The sequence below is a fragment of the Bidens hawaiensis genome, unplaced genomic scaffold (assembly GCF_021521415.1).
Source record: "Bidens hawaiensis isolate Kalapana, Puna unplaced genomic scaffold, B.hawaiensis_p1.1 tig00001961_1, whole genome shotgun sequence".
NCBI lineage: Eukaryota > Viridiplantae > Streptophyta > Magnoliopsida > Asterales > Asteraceae > Bidens > Bidens hawaiensis.
This window is the reverse complement of record NW_027491109.1, coordinates 676,110-692,129: the sequence shown is the minus strand read 5'-3', so window position 1 is coordinate 692,129 and position 16,020 is coordinate 676,110. Positions and strand designations below refer to the sequence as shown.

General features: G+C 36.5%; 1 protein-coding gene and 2 pseudogenes across 1 annotated transcript; 1 reads left to right on the top strand and 2 right to left on the bottom strand.

The window, feature by feature from the left end:
- On the top strand, window positions 1-4,148 carry LOC143604432 (G-type lectin S-receptor-like serine/threonine-protein kinase At1g67520). Its single transcript, XM_077080914.1, has 7 exons — window positions 1-478; window positions 1,487-2,368; window positions 2,457-2,576; window positions 2,664-2,863; window positions 2,951-3,474; window positions 3,617-3,719; window positions 3,837-4,148. Exons 1-7 carry the CDS (start codon window positions 1-3, stop codon window positions 4,146-4,148), a joined length of 2,619 nt encoding a protein of 872 aa, XP_076937029.1.
- An 8,253-nt stretch (window positions 4,149-12,401) lies between these two features.
- On the bottom strand, window positions 12,402-13,145 carry LOC143604422 (E3 ubiquitin-protein ligase MIEL1 pseudogene; annotated as a pseudogene).
- On the bottom strand, window positions 13,132-14,101 carry LOC143603714 (receptor-like protein kinase HERK 1 pseudogene; annotated as a pseudogene).
- Between the last annotated feature and the right edge of the window lie 1,919 nt (window positions 14,102-16,020).

The following is a 16,020-nucleotide window of genomic DNA, read 5'->3' as shown; positions in this document are numbered from 1 at the left end:
ATGACTATGGAGGCTACTGGTGGATCAGTTAACAGTTTACTTAGTTGCATGAAGACAGGTTGTGTTGACGATTTGAATAAACGGTGCCCAATGGAGTTGATGTTGGAGGGAGGGGGAGGGTGTCAAAGTGCTTGCCATTTATTTGAAAAGCCAGAGTACTGCTGCTCTTCTTTTTCTTGCAAGCCGACAACATACAGTCGGTTATTCAACTCAGCATGCCCGAGATCCAATAGTCATGGGTACTTCTATAACTCTTATTGGTGTGATAGTGACAATTACACTGTTAGATTTTGCCCCCCTGCTGACACATTTTCAACAATCAAAGTGGGCGGCCAACTCAACTACTATGACCGGCTTCTCTCTATCCGGGGAAATGTCACTTTAGGTTTCTTCAACAGCACTGATGGTAGTTACATGGGAATCTGGTACACTAGTGACGATCAAGCTCGAAAAGTATGGGTTGCTGAAGAAACACTAAGTGACCCCGGCAGATTACGGATAATCTTAGGGTCAAGTAGATGTTTCCCACGAGGGTTAGGTCTGGCAAAGATGGTTATTCTTCTGAGGACCTGCAAAACAGACACCGTGAGCTCGTCACTGAGAAGGGGGGGGGGTACCTCCTTGTGACCACCCTCCGGCGTGAGAATCAGACTAGATTGCTCTGAATATAAGTGTATATTAAGAGAAATAGCTAGGGCAGATAAGATATGTGATGGTATATGATAAGATATAAGATGTGATACCGTTCCAAGGTGTTGGAGTATTTATAGCCGAATGTAGGTTTCCAAGCAGGTACAGCCAGCTGTATAATATTCCTTTTCTACCAACTGTGGGCTACGCACGTGCCGTGCTGGTGGTTGGTGGGTAGGCAGCGGCTGATAGTGACATGGCCGGCTGTGTACTATTCCTTTTCCACCAACAGCAGGCTATGTACGTGCCACGATGAGGGTTGGTGAGTAGGCAGCGGCTGATAGTGACATTTTGTACTAGAGCGTGCTCCTCGTCGTACTGTTGTCAGTGAGCTGTCACCCTGTGATGGGCTGCTTTGGTCAGATCTTGTCTATTTTGTCCATACCTTGGCAGGTATAGTACAAAAGATCCTCCAGAAGCGTACGGACTGGCTCATTTGGGCGGGAGTATTCCCGGCTTGCTCGTTCCTTCTTCAGGTGACATTACTGAATTATTGAGAGTTAGTGCCTTGTGCGTGTAGCCTTACTATTAGTGCGGGTAGACTCCGCTGATGGCTTGTATCCGCAGCTGCGGGAACAGGCGGGGTACTTCACCATTGGGAGGCTTTTCCTGCGGGAACAGCTGGCGTATGCGCGTAAGGTCTTCATCTCTCTGAGCATGGTGGGTCCTGCGGAACCAGTTGGTCTTTGCGCAGACGTCCCTCTTCAAGGTGAGTCTTGCGGGTCCAACTGGGCTCTGCTAGGACCTACCTCTTCAGTTGCCAATCCTAACAAGCCTATTATATCCACATCAGCAGCTATCATTGCCCTTTCCATCGACCCCGACACTGGAAACTTGATAATCGTTTCTGGAGGGACGACTCTAATGAGTATTACTAATGTTCAAGTTGGGCCAAACCCAAACGTGACCGCAACACTTGAAGACACGGGCAATTTCCGACTGATCAATGAAATAGACAAGAGGGTTTTGTGGCAAAGTTTTGATCTTCCAACGAACGTGCTTTTACTGGGTATGAAGCTTGGGTTTAACTTGACAACAAGGCAGAATTGGACTCTGACTTCTTGGTTGAGTAAAGAATTCCCTCGCTCGGGAGCTTTTACTTTCAGCATGGAAACTGATAATATAGGCTATTTGACATTAATGATTCGTCGAAGAGGCCAACCCTACTGGACGAGTAGGCTGTATGATCAATATTCATTTGAAGATTTGTTCGCATTGTATCGCCCAGGTCGGCAACCTTACTATACTCTAACTTCTGTTAATAACACAGAAGGATGGTACTTGAGCTATGAGAGTACTAGTTATCTTGAGTTTCCCATGTGGATTTTGACACCAGAAGGGCGAATTACCGATGATGATGGTTCTATTTTTTGGACTCCCGAATTTTGTTACGGGTATGATTCAAGTAATGGTTGTGTAGAGTCCAGTTTGCCCCAATGCAGGAATGACACCGATAACTTTGAGGAGAAAAATGGAGAGTTTGATTCTGGCACTAAAAGTGCTACTGATAGCAACTCAAGCCTAAGCATCGGTGATTGTTTTGCTAAATGCTGGAACGATTGCAGTTGTGTGGGGTTTAACAGCCATACCATCAATGGAACCGGCTGTGATTTTTGGAGTGGAAGCAATAGTTTTTGGGAATATCCTCATGAATCTTTAGGGTCAACTCTAGATCAAAGTATGTGATTAGTTCAAGTACAGGTATGAACATTGAATTTCAATGCTGTTATTTTAATTGTTTCGCATCTAAACAAGTCTTCGTGCAGGAAAAAAAACCAAAAGAAATATGAAATGGATATGGACTCCCATTGGTATTTGTGTTCCTTTTGTTTTTCTTTGTTTGGTGCTTTTATGGTATACGCAGAAAAGAAAACGAACACAAGAAGGTATGGAATTATACGTAACAATAAATGTCTACTTTTGTTTCCTCAACACAGTTGCTTCCGTTATTGAGTCATTGATACCGATTGTAGAATACCAAAGACGAAAAAGAGTTGAATATTCCCTTGAAATGACAGCTTCCGAAATCTTCAAGGATGCGCACCAACTTGAAAGCAACACCGGGCATGGAAAGGACGTGTTATTGTTTAGCTTTGTCTCCATCATAGCTGCCACGAGTGATTTCTCCAATGAAAACAAGCTTGGACCAGGTGGTTTTGGACCTGTTTATAAGGTGTTGTTACATCGGCAACCCAGTTTCATAGAATAGTTTTTATTACATCCTCAAATCCAACTGAAGAAAATAAATATACAATAACAGGGAAAGCTAAGCGATGGACGAGAAATTGCAATAAAAAGGCTTTCAAAAGCATCAGGGCAAGGGCTTGTGGAATTCAAGAATGAGCTAATCCTGATAGCCAAGCTCCAACACACAAATCTTGTCAGGGTTCTTGGTTATTGCATTCACAGGGAAGAAAAGATGTTGATCTACGAATACATGCCCAATAAAAGCCTAGATACTCCCTCTTTGGTATACGTGTTTGTAACATATGCGCTTGACAGTTCATTTCTTGATTTTTGTAATAACAGTCTCTTCCAAATTCTAGATGAAAGCAGAAAGGCGGAGTTGGATTGGCCTAGAAGGTTTAACATCATTGAAGGAATTGGCCAGGGATTGCTATACCTGCATAAGTACTCAAGAATGCGAGTTATTCACAGGGACCTAAAGGCTAATAACATTCTGCTAGATGAGAATATGAACCCGAAGATTTCAGATTTTGGATTGGCAAGAATATTGAAGGAAAACGAGACTGAGGCAATGACTAACAAAGTTGTTGGAACATAGTAAGTCAGCTCTTTCCTTTTACAACATAGAAGATTAGGTCATAAATGGAATCTCCAAAATATATGCTCAATACCTTTTATGTTTGTCAAATTTCATTGCATTTTTTCTTCTAACACAATTAGATTAATTTATAAAGCGTAGTGGTTATATGTCTCCTGAGTATGCAATGGAAGGGACATTCTCTGTGAAGTCTGATATCTTTAGCTTTGGAGTCCTAATCCTGTCAGTGGAAGAAAAAATATCAGTTTTGTTTATCTTGATCGCACATGCAATCTTATTGGATATGTTAAGTGTTACTAAACTCACTTTTTGACACCTTTCGCATACCCTAGCATCTTATAAATGAACTCTTATGATTTAGGCATGGGAGCTATGGCAACAAGGGAATGCATCGCAATTGGAGGATCCAACACTTGGAAGTACTTGTGATGCACAACAATTATTGAGGACTGTTCATGTGGCACTTCTGTGTGTACAAGAAAGTGCGATGGATAGACCAACAACTGCATATATGATCTCCATGCTTCTCAACGACAACATATTGTTACCTTCTCCTAAAAGACCAGCGTTCTTTAATGGCAGGCTCTGGTCGAATTCAACTCCGAAAGAAAGCGAACTGAAACATTATTCTGTGAACAATATGACCCTCACTGTTATGGAGGGTCGAAGATAGTTGGTTTTTAATAAATATATTGATAATTATTTATCTGTGTAATATTGGTTGGTGCATACTCTCATGCATGTAATTTCCATTGTGTCTGCTCATTATGAGATTCCTACAATAAGCCTTTTTGTCTTATTGTCATACCCCAAAAATAATCCCTGGATTGCTTGTTAATTTACATAATCAATCACCTTGAACATGCATCATATTCGAAACTAGCTAACTCTTATTTTTGTTCAAGAACGTATCTATATAAATGGGATTCTTTTATGCTATTCGAATGCCATAAGTTTTCTCCTTAGGATAGTCAACTAATGCCTTAAGTCCTTAACTTTTCTCCTCATAAACCTCTCTGATTTACATACTAAAAGGAGTCAACTTATGCCGGTTTGTTCCACATATACCACTTCCAAAACATGATCATAAACGGAAATTTACAAACATTTATATAAACCCATTAATAATTTTCGTTGCCTACTGAAACGGAAACTTGGCAAAATCCACAAACTTTAGATTCTTTGCCGTTGCCTACTGTTAGTGGCATGAAACGATGCACCAAAATACATCACCCAATCAATAACGTTACTTTTAACACTATAAACCAAAGCCTCATCACTAATGACCCCGTCATCTGTGTCGTATTCTGTAATGTTCACTTCTTTCTTACCATTCAGATACTGATTCCTGAAGTTTCCTTTCTCTTTACAAACCCAACATTCAATATCTTCACGAGTCTTCGCGCTCCCACTGCCTCGTTCTTTTCTCCTACCTCTGCCTTCTGCGACTAACATATTGTGTGATGATTCACCTGAACTTCTACGTCAATCTTCTCCAAGAATCAACTCCAGACCATTAAAAGTAATTTTTATAGACGAACTACAAACTGCAGTCACTCCAACTGTCGGGCAAAGAGGATAATAACAATAGGCCTTGAACTTCATCATCAAACTTAATGCCTACTGACACTAAGCAAGAGAGGTTCTAATTAAGATTATTAATATGCGTTGTAACTACCCGCCCTCTTTCATTCTAGTTGTCACTAGCTATCGGATAAGACAGACTTTATTCACTGCCGAAGGCTTCTCATACATGTTGGATAAGGCCTCCATCATACCACGCTTTGTGGTTTCTTTCATGATGTTAAACACCATATATTCCGACAACAACAAAGTAATACAAGCCTTAACCTTCTTGTCTAACTTCTTCAAATCTTCATCTGACAACTTTTATTGTTTTTCATCATCAAGCACTACATCCAAGTCTTTCTGACAAACTAGCGCCTCAATCTGCATCTTCCACCAACCAAACTTCTGTTCGTCAAACTTTTGTATCGAAATCTTTTCGTCTTCTGCCATGACAATGACTAAAACGAAAACCTGGATAAAAACAGAGACATACACAATAATGACACGGGCCTGAACTTAACGGTTGTTATACTAAACTCTTTTAAATAATGAACCTATTTAAACGAAGCGGAATAACAAACTTAAAATCAGTTTCTGAAACTTTAAACTGAAACGATAAAACCTGACAAACGTGGTTGGCACATATTTTGGTTTCTTTAACGCTCCTTTTGATTGACAACTGTTCTTCAACAAATAGGATCTGATTTGTGTTCATATATTATAAAATATTTCCAATCCATTTGAATAGCTAAACAAAAGAAAACTAAAAAAAAAGACATTTCTTTTTCTTTGATGTTAACTACACGAACAAGAACAAAAGGGAAAAGTGTTCCTTTAGACTAAGGGGTGTGGGGGCTTTAGTGGGGGCAAGAACCAATAATATTATGACGTGTGGCAGAGAGAGAAACTGGATAAGGGGGGTGTTGGAGCCCCTGGCCCCTGGTGTGGAGGGGCTCCAGCAGGGCTCCAGCGAATTTTTTTTTATTTTTTTATAAATATATTCAAACAACGTATTATTAAAAAAACTCATAAATTATTAAAAAAACACGCATTAATAAAAAAACACATTAATATCTAAAAATAAAATAAAAATTAAAGTACTAAGAAGAAACATTCTTCTTATTCTTCGGCTTGGTCTTCTTCGATCAACCTCTTTCGGATACGTTCCTTTTGCTTTTCCATTAGCATTTGATCGACCGGATTTAGGTTACTTGCGGCTCCGAATAAAACATCGGTTGGTGCGGTGACGACCATAAATCGTCGTCAAGATAATCTGAATCAAGGTTTGGGTACCAATTTCCAGCCATTTTTTTTTAAAAAGTTGAGAAGATGAATTGATTTTGGGTGAAGGTTTGAAGTTTTGGTATAAAAATGGGTGATGGAGTATAATTATATAGAAAAAATATTTTTTTTTGTTTTTTTCGGCTCCCAACGGTCCAAAAAACCTCAAAAGGTGTGCTCCTCTCTCTCTTCTCCCGCTAACCACCTCACGCCTCCCTTGTTTTTCACGCTAGCGCCCCGTTCGCGCCCCTGGTGGTGTGGTGTTAGCGCCTGGGCGCGCGAGCGGCGGGGCTCTAGCGCCCCCGTTGAAGCCCCACACCCCTCAGTCTTACATTTACTTGAATGTCACGTGAGCACCAATTTCTCCCACCAACAAAAAAAATCATGCACCTGCCCACCTCTTTACCAATCTTCAGATCTGCTACGCAAAACATAAACATGGCGGCTTGATTTCTAAAACTGTGAGGTCACAATTGCAAGCGACGGCTGTTGAAAATCCGGCAAGACAAATCGGCAAAACTGTCGAGTCTATTTTCTTTCTGATCGGTGTTGTTGCTAGCGGCGGCACTGTGGCGGTCAAACGTTGCTGATGCGATGCTCGACTTTCAAAACAGATACCCCCTTCAATCTTCGCGGCCGATACGAAATTAGGGTGACGACGTTTGTTTTGCCGACAAAACCCTAAAGCGAACGGTCTACTACCTATGCTTTTGATCGGCTGACTGTGTGTAACCCCGATCGAGAACCGTAGCTTTGATACCACTTGTTAGGATTAAACACACACACAAACCGAACACAAACACGAAAGCAATAAGTGAACATGAGGATTTAACGTGGTTCAGTCTAAACTGACCTACGTTCACGGGTGACAACTAGGTATTTTTTATTGAGTGACAACGATTACAACTACATAACAATCATAAATATAGAGATTAAACTAGGGTTTGCATTTTATTCAACAAGAAATTCAAACAGGGCTAAGCTTCGGTCTGACCACCCTCCACCTATCTGCCCTTTTGACTTCAATTAATAAACCGAGCCTAAACAAAAGGCCTACGAACCCAACAAGAAGTTGAATGAAGACACTCTATGGTTAGACCCATTCGGCGTTGAGGTACTTCACTATACTTTGTAATCTTTGATTTTGATAGTGTGTGTAGTATAAGCTCCTTATGCTTAGTACCCTTTCTTTTTCAATATTAGTTCTCCATTTTTATTAGGAAATGGGATGTGATTAGTTCTTTATAATACACAATAAAATATATGAAGTTAAGAACAATTCAATCTCTCTCTCTCTCTCTCTATATATATATATATATATATACATATATACTAGTGTTTATCCCCGTATTACGGAGCTTGTTTTATGTTATTCTTATTTAATATTTATATAGTTTTTGGATTTTAATTTATTTATTGTAAAAAAGTTAATAATATACTTATGATTTGATGATTAAAGATTTTCACGAATAAATGGGATTTTATAACCTGTTTTAAAAGCTATTTGGGTTTGTTGAGGTCCATGACATGCTTATTATTTTTACTGTAAAATTGTTTTCTTGATTATAAATAACTAGCTTTTATCCCCCGTATTACGAGGGTCGTTTTATATTATTTGTTTTTTAATATTTATATATTTTTTGAATTTTTGTTTTTTTAAATTATGAAAGTTAATAATATATTTATGGTTTGATATTAAATTGTTTCACAAATAAGTGAGATGTTATAACCCGGTTTAAAAGCTATATGAGTTTGATGAGACCCAAGACCTGTTTATTTTTTTACTATAAATTTGGTTTTTTTAATTATAATTAAATAACATATATATTTTTTTAAATAAATCATATATTAATTATTAGTGTACTCCTACTTTATAGAATTTTTGTATCAAATATTTGGTAAGATTAGTTTCTAATTTAATGAGATGTTATAACCGATTAAGAAATATCTGGGTTTGATAAAACTCATACCTATGAATTCGGGTCAAATGCATGATAAGCCTCCATTTAAAAATACAGCAAATCTGGTTACTCCAAAAAAACGGGGAGTGACCACATCGCGACACGTAGGATTTTTATGTTTTCGTTTATATATATTATAGATATCTTTGTTAAAAAAGTTGGATATTAACTTTTAGTATATCCTTATTTTATAGGATTTTCATATCAAATATTTGGTGAGATTAATTTTTAATTTAATGAGATGTTATAACCCGTTTATGGGCTATCTGACTTTGGTTAGACCCATACATGTGAATTCGGGTCAAATGCATGAGAATCCTTCATTTACAAATAAAGCAATCTGGTGACTTAAGAAAAAGTAGGAAACAACCACATAACTTTTAAAGGTTTCGTTTATATATATCTAAGATATCTATAATATATATAAACAAAACCATAAAAATCTTAGATGTCGCGATGTGGTCGCTCCCCCCTTTTTTGGAATCACCAGATTTGCTTGATTTTGAAACGGAGGCTTATTGTGCATTTGACCCGAATTCACGGGTATGGATCTTATCAAACCCACATATTTCTTAAATGGGTTATAACATCTCATTAAATTAAAAACTAATCTCACAAAATATTTGATATAAAAATCTTATAACGTAGGGATATACTAAAACTTAAAATATGATTTATTTAAAAAAATATATATATTATTTATAATTAAAAAAAACCAAGTTTATAGTAAAAAAAATAAACGGGTCTTGGGTCTCATCAAACCCATATAGTGTTTAAACCAGGTTATAACATCTCATTTATTTTTGAAACAATTTATCATCAAAGTATACGTATATTATTAGCTTTCATACAATAAAATTGTTTCACAAATAAATGAGATGTTATTAACCGGTTTAAAAACTATATGGGTTTGATGAGACCCAAGACGCGTTTATTTTTTATTATAAAATTGGTTTTTAATTATAAATAATATATATATATATATATTAAATAAATCAAATATTAATTTTTAGTATATCCATACTTTATATGATTTTTATATCAAAAATTTGGTGAGATTAGTTTTTAATTTATTGAGATGTTATAACCCGTTTAAGAAATATATGGGTATGAAGAGACCCATACCCGTGAATTCGGGTCAAATGCATGAAAAACTTTCATTTAAAAATCAAGTAAATTTGGTGACTCAAAAAAAAGGGAGCAACCACATCGCGACACGTAGGATTTTTGAGCTTTCGTTTATATATATATATATATAGAGAGAGAGAGAGAGAAAATGGTTCAAATAAGAATATGGAGTTTCCTAAGAATGGTAAGAACCAACAAATTTTTGATATTTGACATTACAAATTATGGTGAAAGAACAATTTTAGTAAACTATGTCGGTTATAATGATAAAAGAGTAATTCTAGGAAACTAGTCGGTTATTGGTAATTTTAAATCTCAACCATTGATTAACAGACTATGATTTATTCATAGTCTTCCTAAAAAACTATTCATTTTTAGAATAACCCTCCTATATATATATATATATATATATATATATATATAAAGTTGTTCCCCTATATAATTTAATTCAATATGTATTTATGTATACATGCTTCAGAGTGAACACTCGTAGATACTACCATTCATAACATGATAATATATTATGGGCAAATTACCAAAATAGACAAGGTTGACCCAATTTTGTTTGAAAATAGACATATTTTAATTTAGTCTACATCTCTCAAATCATTGATTTTTTACCAATAAACAAGTGACACGTCAGCGATGTCGGCTGAGCTTAGCTGCCACTTTATGGACACAGATTTTTGTAAAAAGTAAACGGGACCCACCTTTAGCCAATAAAAAATCGACACGTGTCAAAGACGGCTAAACTTAACCTACATCTATGGTTATTTAGCCGACATCCTTAACTCTTAGCCGGCTTCGTGATGTGTGTCTATTCACTTAGCCGGCTCTATATATTCCTTCTTAGCCGGCTCTATATATTCCTTCTTAGCCGGCTCCAACTCGGATTTTATGCTAAAGCTTCACTTAGTCGTCTTTTTTTTTTCTTTTAACCTTCTAATTTTAGCCGCCAAAACTTAAAATATTTACCAACCTTACAAACCCTAGTAAATACATAGCCGAATTTTATCTTTTTATCTCTTAGCCGTCTTCTTAGCCGATGTAAATTAACCCCCGAAATTAAATACTTTTACCTACTCAATTAAATATTTAGCCGGTTTATATTTTTTTTCTTTTAGTCGTCAATTTTTATCGGCTAAATTACTAGGGTTGGTAAGGTTGGTAAATATTTCAAAATTTTGACGGTTGGTAAGTATTTAATTTCGGGAGCTAAATTTCCACTTGCTAAGAAGGCGACAAAGAGATAAGATGATTAAAGACGGCTAAGTATTTAATAGGGTTTGTAGGGTTGGTAAATATTTTAAATTTTGGCAGCTAAACTTAGACGGCTAAAGAAAAAAAAGATGGCTAAGTGAAGCTTTATCCTAAAAGCCGAGTTAACCGGCTAAGATGGAATATATGGAGGCGGCTAAGTGTATATACACATCCAGAAGCCGGCTTAGAGTCAAGGATGCAAATAACCATAGATTTAGGCTAAGTTTAGCCACCTTTGACACGTGTCGAGTTTTTATTAGCTAAAGGTGAATCCAGATTACTTTTTACAAAAATACGTGTCCATAAAGTGGCGGCTAAGCTTAGCTGGATTCGCTGACGTGTCACTTGTTTATTAGTTAAAAACTCAATGATTTAAGAGATGTAGGCTAAATTAGACATGTCTATTTTGAAAAAAAATTGAGCCAAACTTGTCTATTTTGGTAATTTGCCCATATATTATACAGTTCAATTGTTTTATGATAAATATAAAGTACTCTTTCTCCACACTCCCGTGTTCGTGTTGAATTGAATCAAAACAATTATTATATTTATATATAATAAAACAGAAGTTTGGCGACACAACCACGTGATTGGTCCACGTGGCCTCACGTGGTTGATTGGCCCTTTTTTATTTTGCTTTTTATTTGTTTTTTTTTTGTTTTAAATTCGCGTCAGTTTGCTGCCGTAAAACGCAAGTTTTTTTTACTATTAACACCGTCAAATGATTTTGGCCGAATTTGTGTCAGCTCGTGGTCGCAACTCGGTTTTTTTTAACACAAGTTTTTTTGTCGGACGACTCTAGGCGAATTCGCGGCCACAACACGCGTATATTTTCGGTTTTTGCCGTGTTTTTTTATTTAACTATGTTAACTTGTTGTATTTTGGGTGTAATTTTGTTGTATTTTGTACGATTTAGTGTCGACAACATCGATTCCAACCAAATTCACTTCAGTTTGCGAACGCAACACGCTATTTTTTCCCACATTTTTGTCCATTAATTTCGGAACCAACAAATTTATATTAGTTCGCAACTGCAACACATGTTTTTTTGTTTGCCGCGTTTTTTTATATCTTACGTATGTTAAATTGTTGTATTTATGTGTGGATGACTTTATGTTTTGCTTTACTTTTGGCGCCGTAGCAAAATACCAACCGAAGCGTCGCTTCGCCAGCACAACGCGTGGTTTTTGTTATGTTAATTTGTTGTATTTGGGCTAACAGAGGTTTTTTAGGTTTATTTCCAGTTTCGTAACCCGACACCGATCGAATTCATCTAAACTCGCAGCCGCATCGCACGGTTTGATAAGTTGTACGACTGTTAATGATATCAACCCGGCGCAACGCCGCGGGAAGCTACCTAGTTTTATATAATTTGGTGTTTTTTTGACGTTCGTCATAGATGCTTGAATCAGTTTTTAAAAGTTTAGATTTCTTGGTTCAGTTTTGAATATTTTGCAAGTTTATCTATTTTGTTAGAATGTCTAGAAGTTAGAGTTTGAATTTAATTATGTTAAACTTATGTTTAGTTTGAGTAAGATTAGTATGATTTATTTTAGTGAAAACAGATGTGTTAGAGGTCATTGTAAATGTGTCAAGAATTATAATAAAAAGAAAATAGTCATTCTTGAATGAGATCAATTCTGTGTTCATGCCTTATTGCCAACATTTAGTTCTTATATCAGTCAAAATTCTAAATCAAATATGGTCCACTATGAAAACATAATACATTAATATGTAACAGCCATTAATATGAGTAATATGATAAACACTATCTCCAACATTTGCCTACAAAATGAGAATTTTGAGCACTTGGGACAAAGGGGTTGATTTTTTCCCATCATCACAGAGTAGCAATCCCAATGCACTGCATGCCCACAGTACATATCTGTCAACGGCTTAATAGATTCAAATAGGTACTCATGACGTACAGGGCAGTCTCTTTTAATAGCGTTCTCCGAACAAACATGAAAACCTCGCAGCCCAACACTAAGACAGCATCCACAGTTCTGGCAATGATTGTAGTTTTTACGGCCATGGAGTCTGCATACGCCACAATCATAACAATGAAACTGCCGCTTTGATGTATCATCGTCATACAACTTGCAAATTGCACAAAAGTATTCGCCCATTTTCACCCCACAATTAGAACAAATATGAGAAACATGTTGCTCGGTGTTACAGATCAAGCATACAACTTTCTTAACATCTTTCAAGACCATTTTATGCCTTTCATTCGGGTCATTTAACGAGCTCGTGTATATGTCGTGGCAGTGACGACAGGAAAATAATTGGTTACAGCAAGGGGCACGGAGTTTGCATCGCCTCTTGTAGTGCTCACACCCGTGTAGCATTTTCCCGACATTGTAATCTGGAGCTAGCTATATTTATGTTTAAAATGTGATTCATAAGTCATTATAATCTATATTCAAATTGTTGTAACTTATAAGCAAATTAAGATCAGAATATGGGAATGAACATAAAAAGAATGAGAAACCATACTTGGATTTCTAGTGCCACTTCAAGTTCTTTCACGATGTGAGTCATTGTTGGCCGTTCCTCACGATCTCTTTTTAAACATCTATATGCTATTGATGCAAACACTTTCAATGACTCTGGATTTATTTGTTCCTTTATCTGATCAAGAATAATTTTGTTGAGTTTGTTGTTTTCAAAGCTTTGTCGCGCCAGTCCTACAAGGGGCCGATGCTCATCTTTGTAGTTACTAATGCACAACCTCCCACACAAGACTTCAAATAACACAACACCGAAAGAGTAAACATCCGATTCTTTTGTTAAAAACCCCATCTCTGCGTATAAGGGATCATAATATCCCACATGCCAACAGCGTGTGACACAAGAAACGTGTGTTGTTGGTTTGCGGGGCCAAGTTTAGATAGACCAAAATCTGAAATCTTCGCTTTCCAGTTTTCATCCAACAAGATGTTAGAGCTCTTAATATCCCGATGTAAGATTCTATGATGTGTTCCCTTAGGATTATGAAGAAACTCTAATCCACGAGCAGCCCCAACACATATCTTGAGGCGTTGAATCCATGTGAGATCAGTGCTACTTAGGTACAAGTCCAAACTTCTATTAGAAGCATACTCATACACAATTATTTTCTCACCACTCTCATCGCAAAAACCTAAGAGAGCGATAATATTTTCCTGTTTGTAAAGGGAAAGCATCATGATATCTTTCCAAAACTCAAGGTCTCCTTGACCATGCACACAATCTAAGCGTTTTACAGCAACCATGGTCTGCACCTCAGAATGAACAAGTTCTCCTTTGTACACTTTTCCGAATCCGCCTTTCCCAATGTAGTTTCTATCGTCAAAGTTGTTAGTGGCCGATTTTATAGCTCGAAGTCCAATCCTAAGGTGTTTGAATTCTTTTATGACGGACATTATGAACGAACATAAACGGAAATTAAACTGTGATTATCGGGCTGTCAAGGAGTGCATGATATATATTTAACAGCTGAGATATATCTCCACGATTTGATTTCCCCCTGTCGGAGCCTTCCTTGATTGTGATAGATTGAAATTTAAAACTACAAAATTTCTTATGTTTTATCATGTGGCAAGGAGCATGCACCTATATTTAGGTTGCTGTCAAGTTATCGTCGTCATCAGAGAACGAGTCAATTTATAGAAATTTACTAACAAGCTAGAATATTTAGGGGAAAATGACCAAAATGTCCATTTTAACCAACTCAATCCCCAAAACGTCCATCAAAATCCAACCGGGTTCATCTAGTCCCTTGCAAAACCAACTGGTCCGCCTGGTTATTGTACACCAATAAACTGCAGACATGTGTGCAATACCGGGCAAAAATGTTCCCTGCAGGGCATCCTGTAAGAATAAATATATTGATATATATATTTATGTATGCCCTCATGATCATTTATATTATAATAGATGAAAGTTAATTAATTATACCTTATTTGTTCATCGACCAAATTACCATTTCTTGCTAATCAAGGGTTTCCCCTTGGGTGTATATAAATATATGGAAAGGCTAATTAACATCATACAACATAACCCTAAACCTCACATAATCATTTTCGTGACCCTCTCTCTCCATATATTATTCGGTTTCTCAAGAACCCTAATCCTCATCACTTGCATTTCATCAGCCGTGGCTTCTCTATCTGCTGTGACAGGTATATTTTAATTGTAGATTTATCATAATATTCATGTTTTCTATTACATACATGAAGAACTAATCAACACGCCCGCCAGACAAAATTGTTCCCGACGCCGTCCCGTTAATTTAAAAGCAGGCGTCCAACTACATTTTTCGAAATCCAGGCGGCTACTAGATTATTCTAGGCGGCACCCAGTTTAGCTACCAGTCTTCCACAGAAAAAGACACGCACATACATTTGGGTTAGTTTATATTCTTTATCATCATTCTGTTACAGTGCTTCAAAGTTTTCTTTCACTAGAGAGAAGACAAAAGCTTTTTGTTGGTTCTTCATTAAGACCGTATATATATATGTATATTAGCATTTCCATTCAAGTATTGCACTACAATTGCTTTGAATACTTGATTCATTTTTCTCTCTGTATATATCATCCAAGCAATGGAGACTTTCTTCGGGGAGTTTCACATTTTTTTTGTGTGAAGTCATGGAATTCAATCTCATTAATTTGTCTTATTTTTCTGGAACAGATTCCAGCTTCAATTCAGTAGGCATTTTTACCATTTCCTTTCAAGTTCTGTCCATGTGAGATTGCTTAGAATAATGTTAAAAAATATCTGCATTCAATGTTCTAAGTCAACTAAAGAGACGTCATAACCACTTGCAAGTTCTTTAGAAGGTTGACATAATCATAGAATTCAACTTCATCAATTTGTCTTATTTTTATTAAACAGATTCAATGTTCTAGCTAGGTCAACTAGAGAGACGTCATAACCACTTGCAAGTTCTTTAGGGTAATAATAGCTGGATTTAAACATTTTTAATATAATCATCAATCATGTGATCTGGACTTCTCAGCTAATAATCAGAAAGATGCACATATAAACGTTTGGCTTAGTAGATTATATAAATAAATCATGCATTTGGCAAGTTTGGTGGTGTAAACTACAGGCCATCTCCGAGAATTTAAATATGTTGGCCGAACCGAAATAAAAAGGTCCGTAGGCTCTAACAAGTAACGAATTATATAAGCTAATTTTTGAAACTACAATTAACGTTGTAATAATAAGTTTAGTTTTGGACCCAATAGCTTAAATGGAGTAGGGATAAAAAAATTATTTATGGCCATGATATATTTAAGATGATTAAAATCCGTACCTATTTTAAAAAAAAAAAAATTGAAACATATATATAGAAA

Excerpts from the sequence above, each read along its gene's own strand:
- LOC143604432 (XM_077080914.1), top strand. The coding sequence starts at position 1 with ATGACTATGGAGGCTACTGGTGGATCAGTTAACAGTTTACTTAGTTGC. Across the intron at positions 3,475-3,616 it reads AACAAAGTTGTTGGAACATA|TGGTTATATGTCTCCTGAGT; the intron begins GTAAGTCAGCTC and ends TATAAAGCGTAG. Across the intron at positions 3,720-3,836 it reads CAGTGGAAGAAAAAATATCA|GCATGGGAGCTATGGCAACA; the intron begins GTTTTGTTTATC and ends CTTATGATTTAG.